This window comes from Schistocerca americana, chromosome 4, assembly GCF_021461395.2.
Source record: "Schistocerca americana isolate TAMUIC-IGC-003095 chromosome 4, iqSchAmer2.1, whole genome shotgun sequence".
NCBI lineage: Eukaryota > Metazoa > Arthropoda > Insecta > Orthoptera > Acrididae > Schistocerca > Schistocerca americana.
Window position 1 is genome coordinate 789,592,680 of NC_060122.1, and position 26,552 is coordinate 789,619,231.

Sequence of the window (26,552 nt, forward strand, 5' to 3'; positions counted from 1 at the left end):
ATGCCATATTACATAACTCGGTACGCACATAACAATGAGTTTGCTTTGGGGAAAAGTGTTAATTGTGGAACGACTTTAGTGATTTGTTCTCAGTCTGCATATGTCGTATTTTCACGTGTAGCCGCAGGACAGACCTTCTACCATTACTAGCGTGGTGTTTGGTGAGTATTATCATCAAATTTTGGCGAGCATTCACTTTGAACATTTACATCGATAACGATTATTGAACAGTTTCATTATCTAGGGATAATAGAATCCACGCAATAGACTCTGAACAGTTCTGATAGTACAAGAGTTGATAGTAGCATTGCTTGGGTAAACTTTTGTCCGGAACTTTACGCTTTATCGTTTTCAGATTATATTGAAAATTGTTATAGTAAACTGCATTTTCTATGAATCCCAGACATCATCCTAAATCCTCAGCGTAATGAACTTCAATGATCAATGACTTTATTTCTCCATCAGAGTGGGCACAGTGAACTTTAATTACAGGCATCACGTTTTTGCAAATCACTTTCTGATTGGCAACATTGTAGTTACAGAGCCTGTGTTGAGAACAGCGACAACAGAAATTTTCCACCCGCCACTCAACGGTATCTTACTGTAGCTACGTACACTGATGGCAACAGAGCGAGGTGACACAGTGATTATCACACTGGACTCGCATTCAGGAGGACGACGGTTCAAATCAGCGTCTGGCCATCCTGATTTAGGCTTTCCGTGATTTCCCTAAATAGCTTAAGGCAAATTCTGGGATGGTTCCTTTGTAATGGCACAACCGACTTCTTTCCCTATCCTTCCCTAACCCGACGGGACCGCTAACCTCATTGTTTGGTCCCCTTCCCAAATCAGTCAACCAACCACTGATGATGAATCATTAGGACCACTGCCCAGCTGGAGATTGAATGACTCTTGGAGGCGTTGTGGTTTCATGCCACATTAAGGAAAGTATCTAACAGGAGCATAAACGAATAGGGAACCATTTCTAGCGACCATATGAGCCGAAAATGCGAAAATTCAATGCCATAAGCGATAATGACAAAGAGCAGATTGTTATGATTCAACGCCTGGGACCGAATATATTGGTTGGCTGTTCATGTGCTACTGTCGCGAGCATCTATGGAACGTGCTTAAAAAATGACAAACCAAGGAAAGGCGACAAGATGCTGGATACCCACGCCTCATCAGGGAATCTGGATGCGGAAGGGTGGGCGGCAACCTGTCGCAGATGTGGCACCAGTGTACGATGTTGGTGCAGGCACCACAAATATACTGGAGGACGCCATTTAATACACATCGCTGAACACGGGACTAAGCAGTAGATAACCCTACTTACTCCCATGTAGACTCAACGACATCGTTAACCATGACTGCAATGTGCAAGGGAAAATCGAGATGCGATTATGGGTCAGTGGAAACATGTCTCCTGTTACACCAAGTCAGTATTTTTGTACAGATATGCTGTCATCCAGGCGAACCTCTGCTCGAAACTTGCACCGCGCCATGGATACAGTCTGCTGGGGCAGTAACGTAGGACCCGTGGCTGTAATCCAAAGCGCCAACATAGCTGCAGACGATGTCAATATTATTGTGGATCACTTGCATCCCTTCAGCTTGATGTCTTCCCAGGAGGTCAATGCATCACCCAGCAGGATAACTACCCATTTTACAGGGCTCACTATCGATGGCAGTGAGCTGACACTGATGTCTTGACCACGCCTGATCTGAACCCGATGGAACATGTCTGGGATGCTATCGGGACCCAGCAGCAGCTCACCGCTCATAAACCATCGGGCCGCATTTCCGAGTGAGATTTTCACTTTAGTGTGCGCTGATATGAAACTTCCTGGAAGATTAAAACTGTGTGCCGGATCGAGACTCCAACTCGGAAACGTCGCCTTTCGCGGGCAAGTGCTCTGCCCCCTGAACTACCCAAACACAACTCACGACCCGTCCTCAGAGTCTCGGTCCGGCACACAGTTTTAATGTGAAAGGAAGATTCACTGGGCCATAATTTATGATAACTGCGCATAAACAATTGGTCCCACGCATCTCTGGAAATGAACAACGGACCTGTAGGATTCATGGCAGCAGAATCGCTGCTGTATTGCGTTCCAGAGGTGGACCAACAAGGTATTAGCTATGTGGTCATGAGGTTTTGGCTCATCAGTGTATTCTCATGTATTCATTTCATTCAAGGAGAAGTATGGGGGCTTACAGACTTCACCAAGGAAACTTTCCTTCCCTTTTATCGACTGAAATATCCACACAGAGCTCACAGCCTTCTTTAACAGCTTCAGTTCTTCCAGACAAAAGTGCTAGCCGAATGTGGTATGCAGAAGGGCTTGTGTAGAGATTGGGAAGTAAGGGAGAGACATTGGAGGAATTGATGTGGTGATAACGAATTGTGAGCCACGTCTGGATTCATAGTCGATATGGACGTGAATCGCGAAAGTCGAGGTTTCCAGATCGAGACAAGCCCGGCCCACTCTTGTCTATCGGGAGGCTTCACAGTCAGGATTTTTTTTAGATGACAGCGGCCAGCCACATGTGTTGGCCGAACTTTAAATAATGAAGATACCATTGTTTGTGAACAATTCTTGGGCCTCTAAAAGGATGTAAAGCACGTAAAATTAGCATAAAAACAGAACATGTTCGAAAACATTCACGCTTCAACAAAACAAAGTGAACACATACATGTGGCAACAGGTACGCCAGGAAAATAAAATCTTCAAACAGTCACAGTGACAGTGTTTGAGATACCACGTTTTTAGAATTAGTCATTGAGTGAAGTTCTGCTAGAAGTGATTAGATACCGTAAGTATCTTCTGTATTCCTTCTTCGTCAAAAAAACTGACTTCTATGTCAGCCATCAAATAGACAATAAGCAAACCTATGAAGGCCAGAACTGACAGTAGACCCGTCCAGTAAGGTACAAATTGTGGCATATGTCATAACAAATGTCTCTAGCCCCGGCTTCTATGTAATGCCCGGTTCCTTTCGGGCAGATGTGAGTCATGTCAAAAATTACCAGCTACTGTCATGAAATTACGCCGAAACTCACAAAGTACAGACATTTTCCTAGAATCGAGATTGCCCATTGGTTTTAAACCGAATGCATGACTTTAAATGACGTCACAGTTTGGGCAGTGATTTATTAAAAGCAAACAGGGACTACTTTACTCTACTTTTTAGATTCGTTTACGTCCATTCACTCGGGATGAAGACATCTGCAGGCTCTCAAAGCAATGTACCCTCAGCGTATAAGCAACAAAATGCGAAGAATTTGGAAAAAAAATATATTTCAGTTGGGGACATTATTGGGAAACTCGAGTCTTACATAATACGCAATACGAAAAAGTTGCCAGAACTTACATCGATACCAGTGAGATCTATCCAATCAACGCGATACTGCAAACACGAACTGATCAACTACGAACTGGGGGTTACATGTATGAGGCTTCAGTAGTTAAGAGGTAGTTTAAACTTGCGGGAATACATTGGATGAATTACTAATTCTTCAGCGAAGTGGTGCAATGGTTAGCACACTGGACTCGCATTCGAGAAGACGACGATTTAAACCCGTATCCGGCCATCCTGATTTAGGCTCTCCGTGATTTCCCTAAATCGCTTCAGGTGACTGCTGGGATGATTCCTTTGAAACGGCACGGTCTATTTCATTCCCCATCCTTCCCTAGTCCGAGCTTGAGCTCCGTCTCTAACGACCTCGTTGTCGACGGGACGTTAAATATTAACTCCTCCTCCAATACCCCCGACGTTGAAACTAACAGCTGTAAAAATGTGTCACAAATTTACGTCTGTCATCTTTCCTGTCACAAGGTACAACAGACAAAACGGGATATAAATATATATCAGCTGTCTTTTGGAAGACTCCATTAACTAGAGTCCATAACAAATGAAAAGCATGCAATATTGCATATGTATGTGCCTGTAGAAAAATCGTGAAAACCAATGAAGCCTTTCACAGAAGTTAAATATCTGAATCAACTATTTTATGTAAACAAATAAACGTACCATATAATTCGGCGTATGTAAAAAGACTAAAGATAAGTCTTTACAAGTGTAATTCAATTTGAGGACACAAATTATGAATTTTTAAATCAAAAACACAGTTTGTGTTCAAGAAGTATATGAAGTAAGTTTCACACTTATAAGGAACGATTGTATAAACCCAATAAGATAATGTATTTGGAATATTTTTAGAAAACAGTGGTTAACACACAGTATCTGCTAAGCAAACTCTAAAAGCCGCAACCAAGCATGTGGTAACTGAAACAAGCGCTTTTATTAGAAATGTCAGTACACCTTCGTCCACAGAAATGACTGTACAAGTGTAGTTACAGTTCTTCCTCAAACCCAAGAAATTTCATTCACTTGAAAGAACATGCAAACATAAAAATCTTTACCAAAATACAGTGAAGATGCTGAAAGACGTTACGAAATTTTATTTGAAAAATTAACTCAAGGAATGGCCTCTTTATGCACTTATCTTTTCAACGAAGGATTACGATAAACATCCCGTCGACACGAAGTCAACTCAGACGGGGCTGTAGAGGCTCTAATTGGACGGTGTTTGAAAGTGGTATTGGTAACAATTGCCTCTATAAATTTATTATGTCATAGATGTAGGAAAACCGTGGGAAATCTAAATTCGATGGTTGGACTCGTTCCTTCCGAATACAATTGGAAGTGTCATAAACTCATCTATACATATTTGGCAAGACAGTGTACTCAACAATTTAATGGACTGTCGATTTCAGCACTTTGTGACTGACGATAACGTATTCGATAATAGATGCAAGTATTTCCAACAGAAGCTGACACTAGTAAGAAAGACACATGACTTCCCTGTCATATCACGTAGTGCTACAGATTAAAACCTTTTTTACTTAATGTTTATTACAAAATATAATAATGCTGTATCAGTTTTCATGTTTGTAATTACAATAGTTCAAGTTGCATCGGTGTTTTCCGAAGTGAAGGTCTGCAGCATTTCCATACGATAAATTACAGCTTTCGTATTATTAGGAATAAATAATCATAAATAACATTATTGGAAGGTTACTATCAACAGCCGTCAAGTAAAGTATATAATGCATGTTTGGCCATCAGCTGCTTTTATTTTAAATCCGAGTATCAACCGATTTCAGTCACGGGCCATCTTCACGGATAAGGGTTAAAATGGTTTGAGCCACAACATTACATTTGTCACTACTTAAATAATGTGGATAGCATGTCATGAATATCAATATGCGACACAATAATACCAACTTACAAGTATTATTTATAGTCCTGATCTTCTCTTCAGTATAGTTCTGTGTACCCTTAGTATTAGTAAGTTTGTTTCTAAAAGTCTTGTGTCGTATGCTGATATACATGTCATGCTCTACACTTTATGTAAATAATAACAAATGTAATTTGTTGGCTGAAACCATTTTAACCCTTATCCGTGAAGATGGCCCACCACTGAAAGTGGTAGATGTTCCGATTTAAAACAAAAGCAACTGATGCTCGAACATGCATTTTATGCAATCATAAATAACATTAACAAGTCAAGAAGAGCTTCCTCTACTTTGCAACTATTTGGCATTAACTTAGATTCCCAACTGGGTGAGCTATTTCGGAAGGAGCCTTTATTAGCTTCTATCAGAGGGCCCGTTGAGAGAAAATTGAATCTTTTATCGGACGTCTGTACCCATGAATGATTTTTGTATCGTTTTGGAGCCGTCGGTAAGCCTGTACTGCCAGTCTATATTAGGAAGTTGAACTAATCAGTCTGGGATTGTCGTTACAGGAGTGTCTCGGATGTCTGCCTTTTAGTAAATGTCGTTCTATGCAAAGAACAATATGGATGTTTTACGGGTGTTTATTAAACTATCTGAGTGACATTTTTATAACCAAACAAACTGACTTGCAGATAAACGTATCTCAGATTTCGCGTAAGTTTTTGTACGTAGCCTGGACAAGACATCGCGTGGCACATGGAGTATCAGAATTTTTCACTTTTAGGGCAATAAAATTTATTTGTGACCTAAAAGTTGTATAATTATTTCAGTTAGTTCATTTAAACATTGTAATACTCAAATTTTTAATTCGGGAGCGTACCACGTGCTGCTTCCTTGTTTGTTTTAGAAGTTCTAGCATTCGATATGGACGTTCGTGATTCTATATACGTCAATTATACCACATTCAGCTTTAGATTATTTCAAGGGAAGCATACGTTACTATCAGTTACCATACTGCGGTGTTTATTGTCAGGTGGACGTGAGATGTCAATGAATCGTCTGAAGGTTACAGGTGCTGCTTTCAGACTATTTTCAGGTTAACTATTGGAATGAGTTGCAGGTTCGTGTTGCTGCGTGGGTGGAAAATAAAAAGAAGGGCTGGATATTGAACAGCGGGTAGAAATAGCTGAATCAGGAAAACTGCCCATGGATAAGTTGTGTGTTACTAAACCATAAACAACTTTTCACTTCACAAAAAAACTAGAAAACTAATGCCAAACCAAATGATTCGTAGTGCCACAGCAGGTAGCAAATCTGTTTCACTCGCTTCTCAATTGTTGCCTTCCTTTCGTGTCTTTCGAGTGTTAGAATTGCAAATGGCTCCGAGCATTATGGGACTTAACTGCTGTGGTCATCAGTCCCCTAGAACTTAGAACTACTTAAACCTAACTGATCTAAGGACATCACACACATCCATGCCCGAGGCAGGATTTGAACCTGCGACCGTAGCGGTCGCGCGGTTCCAGACTGTAGCGCCTAGAACCGCTCGGCCACTCCGGCCGGCTTAGAATTGCAATCTGATGTTTCTACGACTTGTGTATATTCTATCAACCTTTGTTTTATACGCAAATTCAGAATTTCAAAGAGGGGAAGGAACGAAATAATTATCTGCGACTGCTTTTTAAGTTCTGACCCGGACGAACGTCGTCGCGTAACCGCGCACTAGCTGCGCTCGGCGGCGCCTGCCGTTTACGCTGTCGGTGGTGTTTCACTCTCGGCGAGGGGCAGGGACGCTTTTACGTTGATAGCGCGTAAAACAATTACGGTCCGTTACGCTAAGGCGACAGCTTAGCGCGCTAACGTTTTTACGGGCGCTTTGCGACCGCTAACGATGGTGGCCAGAACTGCACTCGGGGAGAGCTTCCGGTTTTATCACCGCCGGCCTTTAAAAGGAACGGACGCTCGGAGTGCCCCCATAAGCATCAGCGTACGCCATCCTCGTTCTGGCCCAGATTTGTCCTCGGCTGCATGCGAAGTCCGCCGCTGCGGTCCTATCTCGCCGGTTCCGCTTCCCTTGGACGACCGTTACCTACGACGGCACTTCTCTAGAAGCGTCTTCGAAGGGGAAGGCGGAGTACGATTTGGTGCCCCGTCGACTGCGGTGTCATTAGAGAGGGCGCATCGACGAAAACATTCTGGTATCCGTCTCGCTTGCTTTGGGCTATTCTACATCTACATGGATACTCAGCATTTAAGTGCCTGGCGGAGGGTTGATCGAACCACCCTCACAATTCTCTATTATTCCAATCCCGTATAGCCCCTAAAGGTTCGCCGATGACATTGTAATTCTGCCAGAGACAGCAAAGGACTTGGAAGAGCAGTTGAACGGAATGGATAGTATCTCGAAAGGAGGATATAAGATGAACATTAACAAAATCAAAACGAGGATAATGGAACTTAGTCGAATTAAGTCGAATGATGCTGAGGGAATTAGATTAGCAAATGAGACACTTAAAGTAGTAAAGGAGTTTTGCTATTTGGGGAGCAAAATAACTGATGATGGTCGAAGTAGAGAGGATATAAAATGTAACCTGGCAATGGAAAGGAAAGCGTTTCTGAAGAAGAGAAATTTGTTGACAGCGAGTATAGACTTAAGTGTCAGGAAGTCGTTTCTAAAAGTACTTGTATGGAGTGTAGCCATGTATGGAAGGGAAACATGGACGATAAATAATTTGGACAAGAAGAAAATAGAAGCTTTCGAAATGTGGTGCTACAAAAGAATGCTGAAGACTAGATGGGTAGATCACATAACTAATGAGGAGTTATTGAATGGAATTGGGGAGGAGTTTGTGGCACAACTTGACTAGAAGAAGGGACCGGTTGGTAGGACATGTTCTGAGGCATCAAGGGATCATTGGAGGGCAGCGTGGAGGGTAAAAATCGTAGAAGGAGACCAAGAGATGAATACACTAAGCAGATTCAGAAGGATGTAGGCTGCAGTACGTACTGGGAGATGAAGAAGCTTGCACAGGATAGAGTAGCATGGAGAGCTGCATCAAAGCAGTCTCAGGACTGAAGGCCACAACAACAACAATAGCACGCGGAAACGGTGAACATCTACATATCTTTCCGTGAGAGCTCTGATTTCTCTTATGTTATCATGGTGATCGTTTCCCCGTATGTAGGTGGGCGTCAACAAAATATTTTCGCATTCGGTGTAGAAAGTTGGTGATCGCAATTTCGTGAGAAGATTCTTCCGCAACAAAAAATGCATTTGTTCTAATGATGTGCATCCCAAATACTATATAATTTCAGTGAGACTCTCTCCCCTATTTCGCGATAGCACAAATCGTGTTGCCCTCCTTTGAACTTTTTCGACGTACTCCGTTAGTCCTATCTGCTAAGGGTCCCACACAGACCAGCAGTATTCTAGAAGAGGCCGGATAAGCGTAGTGTAGGCAGTCTCTTTAGTAGGTCAGTTACATTTTCTAAGTGTCCTGCCAATAAAACGCAATCTTCGGTTAGCCTTCCCCACAATGTTTTCTATGTGTTCCTTCCAATTTCAGTTGTTCGTAGTTGTAGTTCCCGGGTATTTAGTTGAATTTACGATCTTTACATTTGACTGATTTAGCGTGTAACCGATGTTTAACGAATTCCTTTTAGCACTCATGTGGATAACCTCACACTTTTCTCTATTTAGGATTCGAACCTGCGACCGTAGCGGTCGCGCGGTTCCAGACTGAAGCGTCTAGAACCGCTCGGCCCCACCGGCCGACTGTCTCCCAAACCGTTTGTATAGAGGAGCATCAAATGGCCTATAACACTACCTGGGGGAATGCCGGAAACCAGTTCCGTTTTACTGGATGACTTTCCGTCAGTTACTACGAACCGTGACCTCTCTGACAGGAAATCACGAATAGAGTCACATAACTGAGACGATATTCCGTAAGCACGCTATTTCACTACAAGCCGCTTGTGTGGTACAGCCTTCCTGAAATCCATAAATACGGAATCCATTTGAAATCCCTTACTCAACAATTTGTACGAATGAAGAGCTAGTTGTGTTTCACAAGAACAACGTTTTCTGATCCCTGTTGACTGTCTGTCAACACAATCACTAAAGTCTCAAATCTGATAAGAGTCGTCAAAAAGGTACTGCCTGCGATATGCTGGTATGTCTTACGTCAGAAACTTCTGGTCTTCTTTAACAGCGCTGATATTAGGGATCCGTGCCTCAGTCGGTACCAACAGACCGCATTTCCGAAGGAACAGGAGCCCCGGCGACTACAGCCGCTACGAAATGTACGATATATGACCACAGTTGTGAATATGGACAACCGTCAGCTGTATAATTAAATGGTGAAAGTGAAAATTTGTGTCGACCCGGAACTGGATCCCGGATTTCCGGATTATCGCGAGTTGTCGTCATACCATTTTCCTATCCGAAGAAGACTCACGGCGAGACCCAAGCTTCCATAGGTCGCCAACAGTGTGTCTACAACGTGTGCTCGTGGATCCATTATGTACACTGAAGAGCCAGAGAAACTGGTACGCCCGCCTAATACCGCGTATGGCTCCCACGAGCACGCAGAAGTGCCGCAGCACGACGTAGCATGGACTCGATTAATGTATGAAGTAGTGCTGGAGGGAACTGACACCATGAATCCTGCAGGGCTGTCCATAAATCCGTAAGAGTATGAGGATGTGGAGATCTCTGAATACCACGTTGCAAGGCATCCCATATATCCTCAATAACGTTCGTATCTCGGGAGTTTGGTGGCCAGCAGAAGTGCTTAAACTCAAAAGAGTGTTCCTACAGCCACACTCTAGCATTTCTGGACGTGTTGGGTATTGTATTGGCCTGGTGGAATTGCCCAAGTGCGTCGGAATGCACAGTGGACATGAACGGTTGTAGGTGATCAGACAGTATACTTACGTACGTGTCACCTGTCAGAGTCGTACCTAGAAGTATCGAAGTTCCCATATCACACCAACTCCACTTGTGAAATGCCGGCCTGTGTGGCCGAGCGGTTCTAGGCGCTTCAGTCTGGAACCGCGCGACCGCTGCGGCCGCAGAGTCGAGTTAGTTAGGTTTAAGTAGTTCTAAGTTCTAGGGGACTGATGACCACAGATGTTAAGTCCCATAGTGCTCAGAGCCATTTTGAACTTATGAAATGATCGTACGGGAAAATCTTCACTTCATCGCTATCTCGGAGATGCTGTATCCCATCGCTCGTGTTCCGACTATAACACCACGTTCAAATTCACTTAAATCTTGATAACTTGACATTCTAGCAGCAATAACCGATCTAACAACTGCGCCATACGCTTGTTGTCTTATAAAGGCCATGCCGAACGCAGCGCCGTATTCTTCCTGTTTTCATATCTTTGTATTTCAATACGCATGCCTACAGTAGTTTCTTTGTATATTCAGTATATATTCCCGTACCGGCGAGGCATTTTTCTTGAAAGTCGCTTTCTCGGTGTCGGCGGATGAATACGATATTGCATTCCGTGACTGAAGGAACTTTACATCGTAATTCGGAATAAAATAAACAGTGAAGTATTATATTTATCCACTGACACCGGGCAAGTGACTTACAAGTAAAATGTCACCCCCCTAAGGAATATGCATAATGGATGTGCGAGTACAGGATGTAGAAACGTGCTTCGCTTATACGGTAGTTTGTGTCTGGCTGTGAGTCGTGTTCGGATGGGCAAATGGTGAAACGCCCACTCACAATAAGCGGGAAATCTGGGTTCTAGTCCCGCTATGGCAAAACTTCTCATAGTCGTCATTCCATTACACAGCTGCTGGTAATCCGTATTCGCAACTGCGAATACATTGCTCTTTGTTGTCTGTCTGCCTGTCTGTCCGACCCTTAAGACCATTTTTCTCAGGACCGGGTTGAGGTATTGGTTCAAATGGCTCTGAGCACTATGGGACTTAACATCTATGGTCATCAGTTCCCTAGAACTTAGAACTACTTAAACCTAACTAACCTAAGGACATCACACATATCCATCCCTGAGGCAGGATTCGAACCTGCGACAGTGTTCCAGCTGCTTCGGACTGAGCGCCTAGGGGTTGAGGTATTAACCTGAAATTTATGTCACCTGCCAAGATGCTTGGCGAAACAAAAAAATTAAGCTATTATACACGGTAGTTTAGAGTATACACTACTGGCCATTAAAATTGCTACACCAAGAAGAAATGCAGATGATAAAGGGTATTCATTCGACAAATATATTATACTAGAACTGACATGTGATTACATTTTCACGCAATTTGGGTGCATAGATCCAGAGAAATCAGTACCCAGAACAACCACCTCTGGCCGTAATAACGGCCTTTATACGCCTGGGCATTGAGCCAGACAGCGCTTGGATGGCGTGTACAGGTACAGCTGCCCATGCAGCTTCAACACGATTCCACAGATCATCAAGAGTAGTGACTGGCGTATTGTGACACTTCCTTGGCCACCATTGACCAGACGTTTTCCATTGGTGAGAGATCTGGAGAATGTGCTGCCCAGGGCAGCAGTCGAACATTTTCTGCATCCTGAAAGGCCCGTATAGGACCTGCAACATGCGGTCGTACATTATCCTGCTGAAATGTAGGGTTTCGCAGGGATCGAATGAAGAGTAAAGCGACAGGCCGTAAGATATCTGAAATGTAACGTCCACTGTTCGAAGTTCCGTCAATGCGAACAAGAGGTGACCGAGACGTGTAACCAATGGCAACCCATACCATCACGCCTGGTGATACGCCAGTATGGCGATGACGAATACACGCTTCAAACGAGTGTTCACCGCGATGTCGCCAAACGCTGGTGCGACAATCATGATGCTGTAAACAGAACCTGGATTCACCCGAAAAAATGACGTTTTGCCAATCGTTCAACCAGGTTCGTCGTTGAGTACACCATCGCAGGCGCTCCTCTCTTTGATGCAGCGTCATGGGTCACCGCAGCCATGATCTCCGAGCTGATAGTCCATGCTGCTGCAAACGTCGACGAACTGTTCGTGCAGATAGTTGTTGTCTTGTAAGCGTCCCCATCTGTTGACTCAGGGATCCAGACGTGGCTGCACGATCCGTTACAGCCATGCGTATAAGATGCCTGTCATATAGACTGCTAGTGATACGAAGCCGTTGGGATCCAGCACGGTGTTCCGTATTACCCTCCTGAACCCACCGATTCCATATTGTACTAATATTCATTGGATCTCGAGCAACGCTAGCAGCAATGTCGCGATACGATAAACCGCAATCGCGATAGGCTACAATCCGACCGTTATCAAAATCGGAAACGTGATGGTACGCATTTCTCCTCCTTACACGAGGCATCACAACAACGTTTCACGAGCCAACGCCGGTCAACTGCACTTTGTGTATGAGAAATCGGTTGGAAACTTTCGTGAGCACGTTGTAGGTGTCGCCACCGGCGCCAGCCTTGTGTGAATGCTCTGTAAAGCTAATCATTTGCATATCACAGCATCTTCTTCCTGTCAGTTAAATTTCGCGTCTGGAATACGTCATCTTCGTGGTGTAGCAATTTTAATGGCCAGTAGTGTATATTTTGATACTAGCAAACCCAAACATCAAAACCTATAGGGTTCTTCCTGGTGACCTACAATCATGAAATTTGGCAAAAAGAAAAAAAAGAAAGATTTTTCGCATATAATTAAGGGAAAAAAGACGAAAATCCTAATATTGAAATTGTGCTGGCGTAAGTTGTCGCGAGCACACCGATCGGCAAAGATATAGTGCAGAGATCGATAGTAAGTTCTCGATCTGGCACGCCTATCACGACAGAGGCCAGAGACAGACTCGCAAGCACACGCCGCCAATGCCCTCTCGACCGCAAGTATTTAGGCCGCCGCCGCTGGCTAGAGGGTCCTAGAGACTGTCGGACTAACTCACTGTCACTGGCTCACTGACTCATCGTAATTTGGCTACGACAGTACATAGCGTCCAGAGTTGCGTAATAGCAAGATTACCGATATTGTCTGCAAGAGGACTATTACAGATGGGCTTGTACCACAACACATGGGTCCTGTTGAAGTTCAGTAGCAGCTATCTGTACAAGTAAATAAAGAACCGTGTTAACCCACGTGTGCATTTGCACTGTAGGAGGAGGATACAGGCCATCCATAACAACATCCTCTGCCTTCCTTTCTATGATACAAGACTCTGCAGTAATTATACCACACGCAACAAATGTATAGTTGGTAATTTGTTATCCGACAGTAGGACTATCTGGCTGTCTGTTTGTTTCTTATGACCACTTTTTCTCAGGAATTGGTAAAGGTATCAAGTTGAGATTAGTTTACTTGCAAGTCGCTTGCCTGGTGTCAGTGGATAAATATAATAATGCAGTGTCTATTTTATTCCGATGCAAACTTCCACCACACACGCAATGCAATTTAGTATTCATTGAAACCTTTGCGGTGCATACGATTTAAGCTTCTACGTCAATGGAATCAAAAGATAAGGTCACTTATGTAATATATTTTGATACTCCCAGACTCACTGATCAAAACCCATACAATTCTGCCTCTTGACCTCTAATCGCGAAATTTGGCAAGAAGCAAGGTTTCACAGTTAAAGCAAGAGGATGAAATTGAAAACTTTTAATTTGTAACTATACCACACGAAAAAATACTTCGTCATGTTATCCACCGCCTGTCTTTTATGACCCCTTTTCCTCAGGGTTGGATAGACGTGTCAAGTTGAAATTTATGTCGCATACTAAAAGCTACGGTCCCTTTGCGGTATAAAAAAATTTATGTCACATATCTTCATGTCTTGCCAGTATCGATATCGAGAAGAGACAAAAGCCACAGAAATTCTCTGTTTTTTGGGATGGATGAACTGTCCACATACACAGTTAAGTCTTTACGGATCACGCGGTACGCAAGTCCTATTCACACTTCCGCGGATACTTTTGCTTGTTAAGTACCATTGATAATAAGAAGCGTTTATCGTGTTGGGTAGTTATTTGGATTTCCACTCTCTTTTACAAATTTCACCTTGCATCAACAGTGTCGATGTCGTACAAAACACAGCGGAGAGGTCACTTCCACCTGATCCAGAGGCGACTTGTTATTCACACTAAGCACATGCATGTTCAGTATATTTTAGTGATGTTACACACTACACCCAAACACAAGAGCTGTTAGTAGTCTAAATCCGATGATCACTTCACCTGTAACTACTCCAAATACAAATCGGATCAATTGCACATGCATTGCCCACATCTCTACAAACACAAATAGTCTGTTTGTAAACTGAAGAGTGAGCGGCACCGGTCGTGGTGGAGGGAGTGGCCTTACCGTGTACAGTGCAACAATTACCGAAGAGCCACACTAAGAACTTGCTTCCTGTCTAACGATCGTTCACGTACCGTCTGTTGGTGTAAATGTTTTGTGTGAGCTGTACCAGTTGCTAGTGTTAGTACATAAACGCTTTCGCCAATGGAGTGTGTGTTTAAAGTACGTAAAATCTTTGTCGCTCTTGGAATGTTGGGCGTCGTATGTAGAAAAGGGACCTAGAAGCGGCGATAAAGGTTACTTCTGTAGGCATTCAGTCACTAATCAAAGGATCTTCCATTAAGGTGATACTTTTTAAAATTGTCATTTACAGTTTCTGATATTTTTTATGTTCTTAAAAGTGTGAAAATATTCACCACAATTAAGCAGCGGTTCATGCTTCCTGAATGTTTAGAAATCATTAAAACATTATGCCAAGATGGTAGCTCATTTCTGGGTGCTCATCGCTTTTTCGCCAGAGAATTTGGTCACCATCAACGATTCTCTGTTCAGGCTGTACGCCACACTGCGGCCAAGTCTGAGCGGGATTTAACTCTACCCGACCAGAAGCCATCAAGTAGACAATGTAACGCGCGAAGTGAGGAGAATGGCGCAGCAGTAGCGCCCAGTGTTGAGGGAGGGCCGAATGTCACAGTCTCAACGGTAGCGACTGTCTGATTTTTCGAGTTACCGAATCATGCGTAAAGATTTAAACCTGCGTCCGAACAAAGCAGTATTGACTCAAGAGCTGAAGCGAAACAATCACAGACTGCGTCGTATGTTCGCTCATTGGGCTGTACAGCAATTGGGAGCTGATCCTGATTTCAGTGCAAAAATCATGTTCTCAGACAAGGCTCATTTTTGTCTTAGAGGCGTTGACAGTATGCAAAATTGTCGCTACTGGAGCGAGAATAACTCACAAGTGGTCCATGAGGTCCATTGCATTCAGAAAAGTCACTGCGTGGTACGGTTTACGGCGTGGCGGCATTATTGGCCCTTATTTCTTTCGAGATGATGAGAGGAATTTCTGTGGCCAGGACTGGAGAGCAGAGATGCTGAAAAAATGTACTTTCCAGCTTCCAGCAGGATAGCGCTACGTGCCACACAGCTGACGCTACGCTCGATTTGCTGAGGTAAACATTTGGCGACCGCATCATCTCAAGACGTGCATTTGTGAATTGGCTTTCACGGTCGTTTGATTTAACATACACAGATTTTTGTCTTTGGGGCCACATCAAAGCCCAGGTCCACGCTAACAAGCCACAAACTTTGGAAAATTTGGAGGCGGACATCTGTCAGGTTACCGCAGACATATCGCCACAATGTTGGACACAATGACGCGTCAGTGTGTTCAAAGCCGTGATGGACATTTGAACGATATTTTGTTCAGAAAAGCAGCATTGTGTAAGCTCTAAAATATACCACAGTTTACTTTGATACGTTGAGTGTTCTCTATTTTTTCTTCAAATTAAAAATATATCACTCTTAATGAAAGAGTCTTTATACACTTCCGTCACATTCATACGATTGTAATAACTATGGCTCGAAACATTTTCCCAACAGCTATGCTGTACATTGCTGAAATGTTTTTTATAATCCGTGTAGTGGTTCTCGATCTAATTCGAAAAACTCTAAGGTATTGTGATAATTGTTAATTTTGAATGTATCCAGTCGAATCTCTCATCAACAACGGACTTCGTTTTAGCAATCACGCATTAAGACGGACTGGCGTTGTGTTTTATATGTGTAGTAGACACATAAATCTTTTTACATTTTTCTGTGTGTTTTACAGGATCAACCCAAACGCCACCGACAAAATGTCAGGATTATATGAGGTGTTCTGATAATGAAGCGGAGCGAAAATTTGCACAAATTTACGTATTCGATCCAAATGAAGCCTTTTATCAACACATACGTGTACTGGTAATCTTATTTTGATAGTGTCTGCCAGAAGGTGGTGAACGAAGACTTTCAGCCCAATTTCTCATTAATATTTCGGTATTTTTTCCAGTAGATGCATGCCGTAACAAAGACAGGTGGACAAGGTGTCCATGGCAAGCCAAGGGGGCTATTGGGGACCTAAGGGATATAAGGTGTTGCCATCGCGCGGGAAATGCTTTAACTTATTCTCTCTAGAGGACCCAATCACCCTATGAAGTCTGACCTGTTTACTGTGCCGCTTTTCAGAGTTATAACAATTTTTACGGATTTTAGTTATCGTGATGTAGGGTAGGTGGTCAGTTTGTCTATTTATTGTGGAGATGGAATGTGTCTTAATCTTTTTAATGAAACTGTGTAGAAAGCATCATATCTTCACTGAATAATTCCCTTTCGTTATTGAAATTTTGCTCCTGTTCTTAGAGAGTATACAGCATTTTATGTGTGAAGGTGTCAATTCTGGCATAGCGGCCATCTCAGCGGTGGCTTTTGGCCACTTTGTGTAGGGGGAAATGTAAAGACAGCGGCCAAAAGGAGGATTCCGCGGCCACAGACCTGCTTACAAAATGTCCTCACAACAGTGACCCAAAGGAAGATTAAAGAGAGAGAAGAAAATAAATTTAACAGATGGAAAAGCGTAAAGCAGCCGAAGAGAAGAAAGGTAGCAAAAAGAAGAATAATAATAGGAGGAAAACGAACCCTAGAAGAGATCATTTCAGAAACAACACCAAAGACAGGGAGCATGTACTGCTAAAAAAATGTCGAATTCAAAGGCAGAACAACAGTGGATTAAGTTTCATTTGTGCTTCATCTGAGCCCACGAACCCTGTAAAGGAGTTGAAGAGAAAAGTTTGACATTTATTTCTGAAGAGCGTCAGTGATATCTTTTACGATTGAGTATATCTAGCCCGTGTTGAAACAGATTTTTATGCCTTATTTTTTGGTTTAAAACTGTGTGGTATATTTTTGCCAAACATGTCGGGCAGAGCGGCCATTTGGCAACTTTGTGAGATGTGGATCATTTGAAGAACTTAATTTGATCCTAAAGTAACTTAACCATGCTGATAAAATACTTCAACAGCTGGAGATTATAATTACTCATTTCTACGCATCTCCATCTATTACCACTCAGCTTAAAAGGTGGAATACGTTTCCTTAGCCACTTCCCCTTTTCTCCGCTATAGCGTTTCATCCGCGTCTCATGCGTAAATTTGTGCATCATTAAAAGAAAATCAGACGTTTGAAGTAGTTTCATATATGTAATAAATCGAGAATTTTTTGAGGGGGTGGGGGGATGCAGGTGCTGGTAAATTCAAATGTCGTCTCTGATGCGGAAATTTTACCGTACAAACAGTGAAAATGTAGTCGGCGATGTACTTTTCTCCATTTTTTCATTATTTTGTGGGTGTGTCAAGGAAATGCGTTTCTTAAAGGTCCGAAATTGTGTGTAAAGTTTGTTGGAAGTCGCTAAGTAGTCTCATTCTCAAACACTGGACAAATTTATTCTGGGTCATTGGGACGCCATGAGTTACACTGACTCAAGGCGCGTCCCCAGCGTCAACACTTGTCTTACTGTATTAAAACTTCCACTTAAGAGTAGGGGTGGTAATGAGTAGATAATGACATTTTAATTTTTAAATTCAGTTGACAAGCATAAAAACGCTGGAACTCAATTTTTTGGTGCCCCTGGCGTCTGTTAGACAGGCAACCTGCAGTTGAGACTTGTTGACTGTCTGACCATGTCTGCGTAATCTGACTACTTCAATTTAGCCCCGTGGTGTAAATGTCCACTGCAGTGAACACTGGACAGCAGTTTATGGTCGCTTCTTTGGTGCTTTCAGTCAGTTCTGAGGCTGCAGATGCAAGTGGGACACTGTACAAGTAGGGACTGTCAACTGAAGTGCACTGCGTGCATTTGCAACCTCAGGACTAAAAACGCCGAAGAAGCAACATGGAGAGCTGTCCGCTGCAGTGGGCAAGTACATTACAGGGTTGACGCGCTTCGGCAGGGCAGGTACAGCGGTAGGAAACAGCCAGTACTGCCACCTTCTGAGCGAGCTGGGTAAAGTTGACGGAAAATCGCACGATTGCTCTTCAATTTTCTCACAGACTACGAAGGGTGCAAAAGCTGCTTTTCCCGTGAAGCGACCACTCCGAGTCGACGCTTGGACTGGTTGGCGGGTGTCGGGCCTACAGCACACGATCGGGTTTAGCTCGTTCTCTGCCACACCAACACCAAGCGGGAAGGCCAAGCCAGGCGGCGGCGCCTGCCACCAAAGCCGCCACGGGCAACGGGCACTCGGGCCGGGGTACTCACGCCTCCAGTAGGCGTACGTGTCGCCGTCGGCGGCGCAGTCCCGGAAGGGCGTGTACTTGGTGGTCCAGCGCGCGTACGGAAGGTCCCACAGGGCGCCGTGCTCGGGCCACTGAAACAGGTGTTTGTACTCACGCCTCCAGTAGGCGTACGAGTCCTGGTCGTCAGACTCGTCGCCGACGCCTCCGCGCAGGCAGTGCAGGCCGAAGTCGGTGATCTTGAGCACGAAGCGGCTGTCCACCACGCAGTTGGACGACTTGAGGTTGCCGTGCGAGCGGATGTCGCTGGTGTGCAGGTAGCTCATGCCCTGTAACATGTGCGGCCACAGGTAAGTAGCAACGGGAGAACGACATTTTGATAAGATCATTTTTTAGAATTTCGTGCCTCAGTCTGTAAAAACCGAACCCTTAAAGGATCACTTTGTTGTCCGTCTACCTGTCTGACCGCCTGTCCGACTCTTAACACATTAAGACCCAAATTAATTTTTTTTTAAATTGAATTTTTTACTCCTGAATTATGATGTACATAGTGTATGAACCACAATCAGTACAAAAATAGCCAAAGAATATTTATACATGCTGATATAATGGCCGTCCTCAAAATAGGACACTGGGATCTAACAGTATCATATAGAATCTTAAATTGTATTCAAGTCTTAACTATTTATTTCTTATGAAATGTTACACAACACTTCACACACAGTGTTACACGGCATTTAACACTATATGTTTTTGGTTTCCGGTTGCATTTAGTTCTTGCACATCTTCTTTGCATGCTTCTATTGTCAATCATATGACCAATTCCATCAAACCTGATGTCTGGTATCAGTTTCAACTGATTTCATGGGTATTCCATTGGACATCCAATATTCGGTTTTCCAGTGTCCAATTTCAGGTATGTAACTGTAACAGCACGTCTGAAATCCAGTAAATCCAGTGCATTTTTCCCACGTACTAGTCTGTAGAAGAGCCAGACATTTACGAGTGGCATTCTTCGATTTACTTTTGGAAACTTGGGACGTACTTGGCAGTGAAGTTTTACATACAGTTTTTTCGTTATTCTCTGATGCAACATAATGTAATTCAATAGCCCCTGGCACAACTGAGACTTCCACTGTTCCAGTAACATCGTCTGGACCTTCTTCTTCGTTGGTCATATAGTCTACCTCAGGAGGTCATACGGTGATATCAATATGGTCCTGATCATCTAACACTACATTACAGAATGCGTCACTGTTTATTATTTCTTCTATTTATTCGTTAGTGAGGTATCTATCTCGTCTGAAGGCCCTTATAATCTATATAAAATGAAATGAAACAAAATGCAATAAAATAAAGTGAAATGAAAGAATAATACATTATCACAAACTACAGAAAAGGGAATGTGCAAATAACTCTGTTCATCTGGAACTGTATTATTTACTAATGGGTAACGTATTCATAAATATACTTACATAATACGCTCTAAAATTCAAAATAACTTCATATACTGTAATATACGAGGGCAGTTCAGTAAGTAATGCAACACTTTTTTTTCTGAAACAGGGGTTGTTTTATTCAGCATTGTAATACACCAGGTTATTCCCCAATCTTTTAGCTACACAACACTATTTTTCAACGTAATCTCCATTTAATACTACGGCCTTACGCCACCTTGAAATGAGGGCCTGTATGCCTGCGCGGTACCATTCCACTGGTCGATGTCGGAGCCAACGTCGTACTGCATCAATAACTTCTTCATCATCTGCGTAGTGCCTCCCACGGATTGCGTCCTTCATTGGGCCAAACATATGGAAATCCGACGGTGCGAGATCGGGGCTGTAGGGTGCATGAGGAAGAACAGTCCACAGAGCTCCTCTCGGGTGCGAAGACTTGTGTGAGGTCTTGCGTTTTCATGAAGAAGGAGAAGTTCGTTCAGATTTTTGTGCCTACGAACACGCTGAAGTCGTTCCTTCAATTTCTGAAGAGTAGCACAATACACTTCAGAGGTGATCGTTTGACCATGGGGAAGGACATCGAACAGAATAACCCCTTCAGGGTCCCAGAAGACTGTAACCATGACTTTACCGGCTGAGGGTATGGCTTTAAACTTTTTCTTGGTAGGGGAGTGGGTGTGGCGCCACTCCATTGATTGCCGTTTTGTTTCAGGTTCGAAGTGATGAACCCATGTTTCATCGCCTGTAACAATCTTTGACAAGAAATTGTCACCCTCAGCCACATGACGAGCAAGCAATTCCGCACAGATGATTCTCCTTTGCTCTTTATGGTGTTCGGTTAGACAACGAGGGACCCAGCGGGAACAAACCTTTGAATATCCCAACTGGTGAACAATTGTGACAGCACTACCAACAGAGATGTCAAGTTGAGCACTGAGTTGTTTGATGGTGATCCGTCGATCATCTCGAACGAGTGTGTTCGCACGCTCCCCCATTGCAGGAGTCACAGCTGTGCACGGCCGGCCCGCACGCGGGAGATCAGACAGTCTTGCTTGACCTTGCGGCGATGATGACACACGCTTTGCCCAACGACTCACCGTGCTTTTGTCCACTGCCAGATCACCGTAGACATTCTGCAAGCGCCTATGAATATCTGAGATGCCCTGGTTTTCCGCCAAAAGAAACTCGATCACTGCCCGTTGTTTGCAACGCACATCCGTTGCAGACGCCATTTTAACAGCTCCTTACAGCGTTGCCACCCGTCGGAAGTCAATAAAACTATACGAGACGAAGCGGAAATGTTTGAAAATATTCCACAAGAAATTTCCGGTTTTTTCAACCAAAATTGGCCGAGAAAAAAAATGTGTTGCATTACTTATTGAACTGCCCTCGTATATTTATAAAAGAGGGGTCGTTACTTACCTCAGCAACAAAATCTGGTAAAATTACCACGTTCTAAAAAGAAAATACATCCGCAGTAGCAGAGTTTCATATTCGAACGTGCATCAATACAAATAACTGAAATGATAACACCAAGTCCCAGTGTCCTCTTTCGAGTACATCAAATTTTATAACAATGGAAAACAGTGAATATAACTGCAATTGAGCTAACAATGCAAGTAATTTAAAATACACATTGTTCACTATAAATAAACAGAAAAAGATCTTTGACACATATTTCAAATACTACTAAATTGTTGACAAAGTAAATACCTGTAATAACGAAAAGTGTGCCTTAGTATTCAATAATTAATTAATGGTAGGATTTATTGCTTTTAATTTCCTGTCAGCGTACATTTGTTATAAAAAGCATCAACAAATGACCCAGAACAGTAATAGTTGCAAATTAATAGCTTATTTTGTATTTATAAATAAATATGTGCTCTGTCCTCAAAATAGGACACTGGTACTTAATGCGTTAAGAACCCATTTTCTCAGGGGCGAGTAAACGCATCACGTTCAAGTTTATGTCACATGTTAAGATCTATGGTCCCTTGGCGATGTAAGAAGTTTAAGCCTGTAAGTCAATGCATTCAATAGATAAGGCCATTTATGTCACTGATCAAAATGTATATGGTACTCCCATTTCAAAATGGTTCAAATGGCTCTGAGCACTATGGGACTCAACTTCTAAGGTTATCAGTCCCCTAGAACTTGGAACTACTTAAACCAAACTAACCTAAGGACATCACACACATCAATGCCCGAGGCAGGATTCGAACCTGCAACCGTAGCGGTCGCGCAGTTCCAGACTGTAGCGCCTAGAACCTCTCGGCCACACCGGCCGGCTTTCCACATTTCACTTTCACGATAGTGGTTCATGTACCCAACAAGCATTGTCACTATTTTTGTCAGTTTTCTATCTGCTGTAAAGGCACGCAGGCACATACTAACATCGCACAGAGCTGACTGCGTTTATACCGAGTTATATGGTTCAAATGGCTCTGAGCACTATGGGACTTAACATCTGAGGTCATCAGTCCCCTAGCCCCGTTGACGTAGAATCATGGTATTTGCCAAGAAGCAAGGTTTCGCGTTACAAGTAAAGGGAAAAGAATCCTAAAATATTAATCTGCAATTATATAACACTAAAAATATTTTTTGTCTTTTTCATCCACCTGCGTGTTTGTTTGTCCGTCTGTTAAGACGCTTTTTCTCTGGGACAGACTGGCGTATTAAGTTAAAATTTATGCCACATACTAATGTCTACGGTCCTTAGACCAAGTACAGATTTAAAGCTTATAAGTCGATGCAGTCAAAAGATACTGAACTTTATGTTACACATTTTGAAACTCGAAAACTCACTCTTCAAAATATATAGGTTACTTCCCGTTGACCTACATTCATGAAATTTGACAAAAACAAGGTTTCACATAAAAGTAAAGATGAAAATCCTGAGACTGTTAATTTTTAATTATGCTAACACGAAAAACATTTCTTTTTTATTCTTTATCCGCCTGTGCTTTTGTCTGACCATCTTTTAATATGTTTTCTCTCTGTAACAGGTTGGTCTACAAGTTAAAATTCATGTCGGCTATTAATGTCTTTGGTGTCTTGGCGATGTACAAATTTTAAGCTTCTAAGTCAGTTCAGTCGAAAGATACGACAATTTCTGCCACTTATGAGGCTAGTTCCTAAAATGAGTTCCGTTTGGTAACCAAAAAGGAATCGAATACAGATTAAGAAAGCAATTTATTTCACAAAAATCTGTAACACTTAGACTATTTTTCAGTGTGGCCCCTGTAGTTTTCCAGTCATCTCTCACAGCGTGTTGTAAGTTTATGTATTCGCTCGTCACAGAATGTTGCCGCCTGTGTTGTCAGCCATGTGGTTAAAAAAAATGGTTCAAATGGCTCTAAGCACTATAGGACTGAGGTCATCAGTCCCCTTGACGTAGAACTACCTAAACCTAACTAACCTAAGGATATCACACACATCAATGCCCGAGGCAGGATTCGAACCTGCGACCGTAGCAGCAGCGCGGTTCCGGACTGAAGCGTGTAGGACCGCTAGGCCACAGCAGCCGGCAACCATGTCGTAACACGTTCTTTTATCTCTTCATCGTTGTTGACGCAGTTACCACCAAGAAACACGTTAGAGCCAAAAGAGACGATAATCGCTTGGAGCGAGGTCGGGACTGAACGGAGGACGGCCAAAAACGTCCCAGCCAAAGCTCTGAAAGAGTTGTTTTGTCACATTCGCAGTGTGTGATCGGGCGTTGTCGTGAATGAAAACCACACCTTTTGAGATCATTCCGTTACTCTTGTTCTATATTGCGTGCCGCAATTTCTTAAGCGGCTCGCAATAGACGTCCTTATTGCTTAAGATGTTTCTCAGCGCAACTCTGCGTCAGTGCCAACGTAGTTGCCGCTGCTAACCGACCGCGTGGTGAAGTGATACCGGCGTTGGACTTCAGTTAAGTAGTTTTAATTCGACATGGTACCACGGTACTATAGGTTTTAATTTTTAATGTTGACTGAGCCTTGCACTGGCATGTTATAGTTATTTTATACTTCTGAAGAAGGCTAGACTATTCTAGCCGAAACCTGGGTAAAGACTAGAAAATTTGCGCAACTGAGGCGGATCTTGCAATATCTTAGTTTATCACGGTTGCTGACGGGGCTGCAATATGCTAAAATTTCTTAGAGTCCTTATTGCTTGTTTGTGCTCGTGGTAAAAAATCAGTCAGTGAAACGCCTCTTCTGTCCCAAAACACTGTGCACCTGAATTTTCAGGGAGTCAAGAGTTTCTTGGGTTTAACCCTTGCCGGGGACGGAGTGTGCCGCCACTCCATCGAATGCCGTTTCGTTTCTAGGGTTTCATAAGCAACACAAGTTTCATCCCCGGTGACTATCTGAGGTAAAAATTTGTCGTCATTGTCATTGTAGCCCGCCAAAGAATCAAGCGCGCTGCACATCCGTTGTTGTTTGTGTTGCTCACTAAGAATTATAGGCACCCAACGTGCGCAAAATTTACGAAAGCCCAGTTTTTCAGTTACCGTCTCGTAAATTACTGTTCGCGAAATTTGTGTCAGTTGACGAGCAATAGCATTAATCACAAACTTACGGTTTTTCTTAATCATTTCTTGGACTGCACTAACCAGTGCATCAGAAACCACAGATGGGAGTCCACTTGGTTCTTCGTCATGCACTTCATCACACACCTCCCTAAATTGTCGGTCCCATCTTCTCATCACTGAAGCATTCATTGCATTTTCTCCGTAAGCTTCACATATTTGTCGATGAATGTTACTTGGCTTAAAGTTCTTAGCATTCATAAAACGAGTCACAGATCGCAGTTCACACGTGCAGAGATTTTCGATTAACGATGCTATTACAAACAATCACTTTGAACAATACACAACACAATGCGAGCTCTGAATGGCGTCATTTCGTTCTGTCTCAACCAGAGATACTATTGCGCATGAGCGGAACTGGGGTCGTAGAAGCGTCACGGAGAAAATTTGAAACGGAACTTACTTTCCGAACTGCCTTCGTATTTTGGTACTCGGAAACTCACAATCAAAACATGTAAGGTGATTCTCATCAAATCTGACAAGAAGCGATGTTACACAGTATAAACACAGGAAAAAATCTGAGATTGTTAGTTTTTAATTATATCACAAGAAAAAAATTGCCTTTTTCATTTGTTATCAGACTTCAAACTTGAATTAAGATATTGTCGAAAATCTTGGAATACCTTGGACCGATATCTTGCCAGTATCAGTGTAGATAACAGGCGAAGTTGGTAAGTATCCTCTAGTCCCGGAATGTATAAAGTATCAATGTACATAGTGCAGTTCGTACGGAACCCTGAGTGTGCCAGTACAACTGCACTGGACATTTGTTTTATGTAACTCACTGAGTGTATTTAAATACACGTCACGTCCAAAGAACTAAACTATACAGCAGTTACAAGAACTTCATTATATACTAAATGTTGTATAGTTCCAAACCCAACATTTATTGTAGATACGCTACGCTGACGCCTGCAATGTTTCCGATTTAATTAACATTGAAGTTAGCCAAACAGGTCGCTGCGCACTCAAATTCAAGCAACCTGACAGATACAATTAGTGTCGGTTGTTTTCATAGCTTAGGTTACAGCATACGAGACCGCTCAGCTCTTACACAGTAATCAATCCTTAATACTGTCCTATGTCCAGTTTTTGTTACGAAAGCAAACAGTTTGGCAACACCTTCTCTGTTAGGCTCCGCCGGCCGTTGTAGCCGAGCGGTTCTAGCCGCTTCAGTCTGGAACCGTGAGACCGCTTCGGTCGCAGGTTCGAATCCTGCCTCGGGCATGGATGTGTGTGATGGCCTTAGGTTAGCTATGTTTAAGTAGTCCTAAGTTCTAGGGGACTGATGACCTCAGATGTTAAGTCCCATAGTGCTCAGAGCAATTTCTTTTTCTGTTAGGCTACTTGAATGTGTGCACACAACGACCTGAATGGTTAGCTTCAATGCTAATTAAACCGGAAACCGCACCACGAATCTAATTTTTTGTTCGTAACAACATGTGGCATTAATTGCCGTAGCTTTGTATTGACTTATGAGCTTCACTTTCTTGCACCGTCAAGGGGCGGTAGACCTCGGTATGTGACATAAATTTCAACTTCATAGTACACCCTTTCCTGAGAATTAAAGTTCTTGACAGTCGGGAAAAACACAGACAGACAGACAGACGGATAACCAAATTATCCTATAAGGGTTCCGCTTTTACCGATTAAGGCATGTAACACTGAAAGCAATACAAGTTGATGTGACAGAATGAAGGAAAACTCCTTGTTGCACTATGGCTCACATTT

At 42.9% G+C, this 26,552-nt stretch overlaps 1 protein-coding gene across 2 annotated transcripts in view; it reads right to left on the reverse strand.

The window, feature by feature from the left end:
* Window positions 1–26,552, reverse strand: part of LOC124612952 (atrial natriuretic peptide receptor 1-like) — a 1,199,832-nt gene that overhangs the window by 194,947 nt on the left and 978,333 nt on the right. For both annotated transcript variants that reach the window (XM_047141468.1, XM_047141467.1), the window contains one exon: window positions 18,946–19,117. In XM_047141468.1, the coding sequence (XP_046997424.1) occupies window positions 18,946–19,117 (172 nt within the window). The remainder of the gene's footprint in view (window positions 1–18,945; window positions 19,118–26,552) is intronic.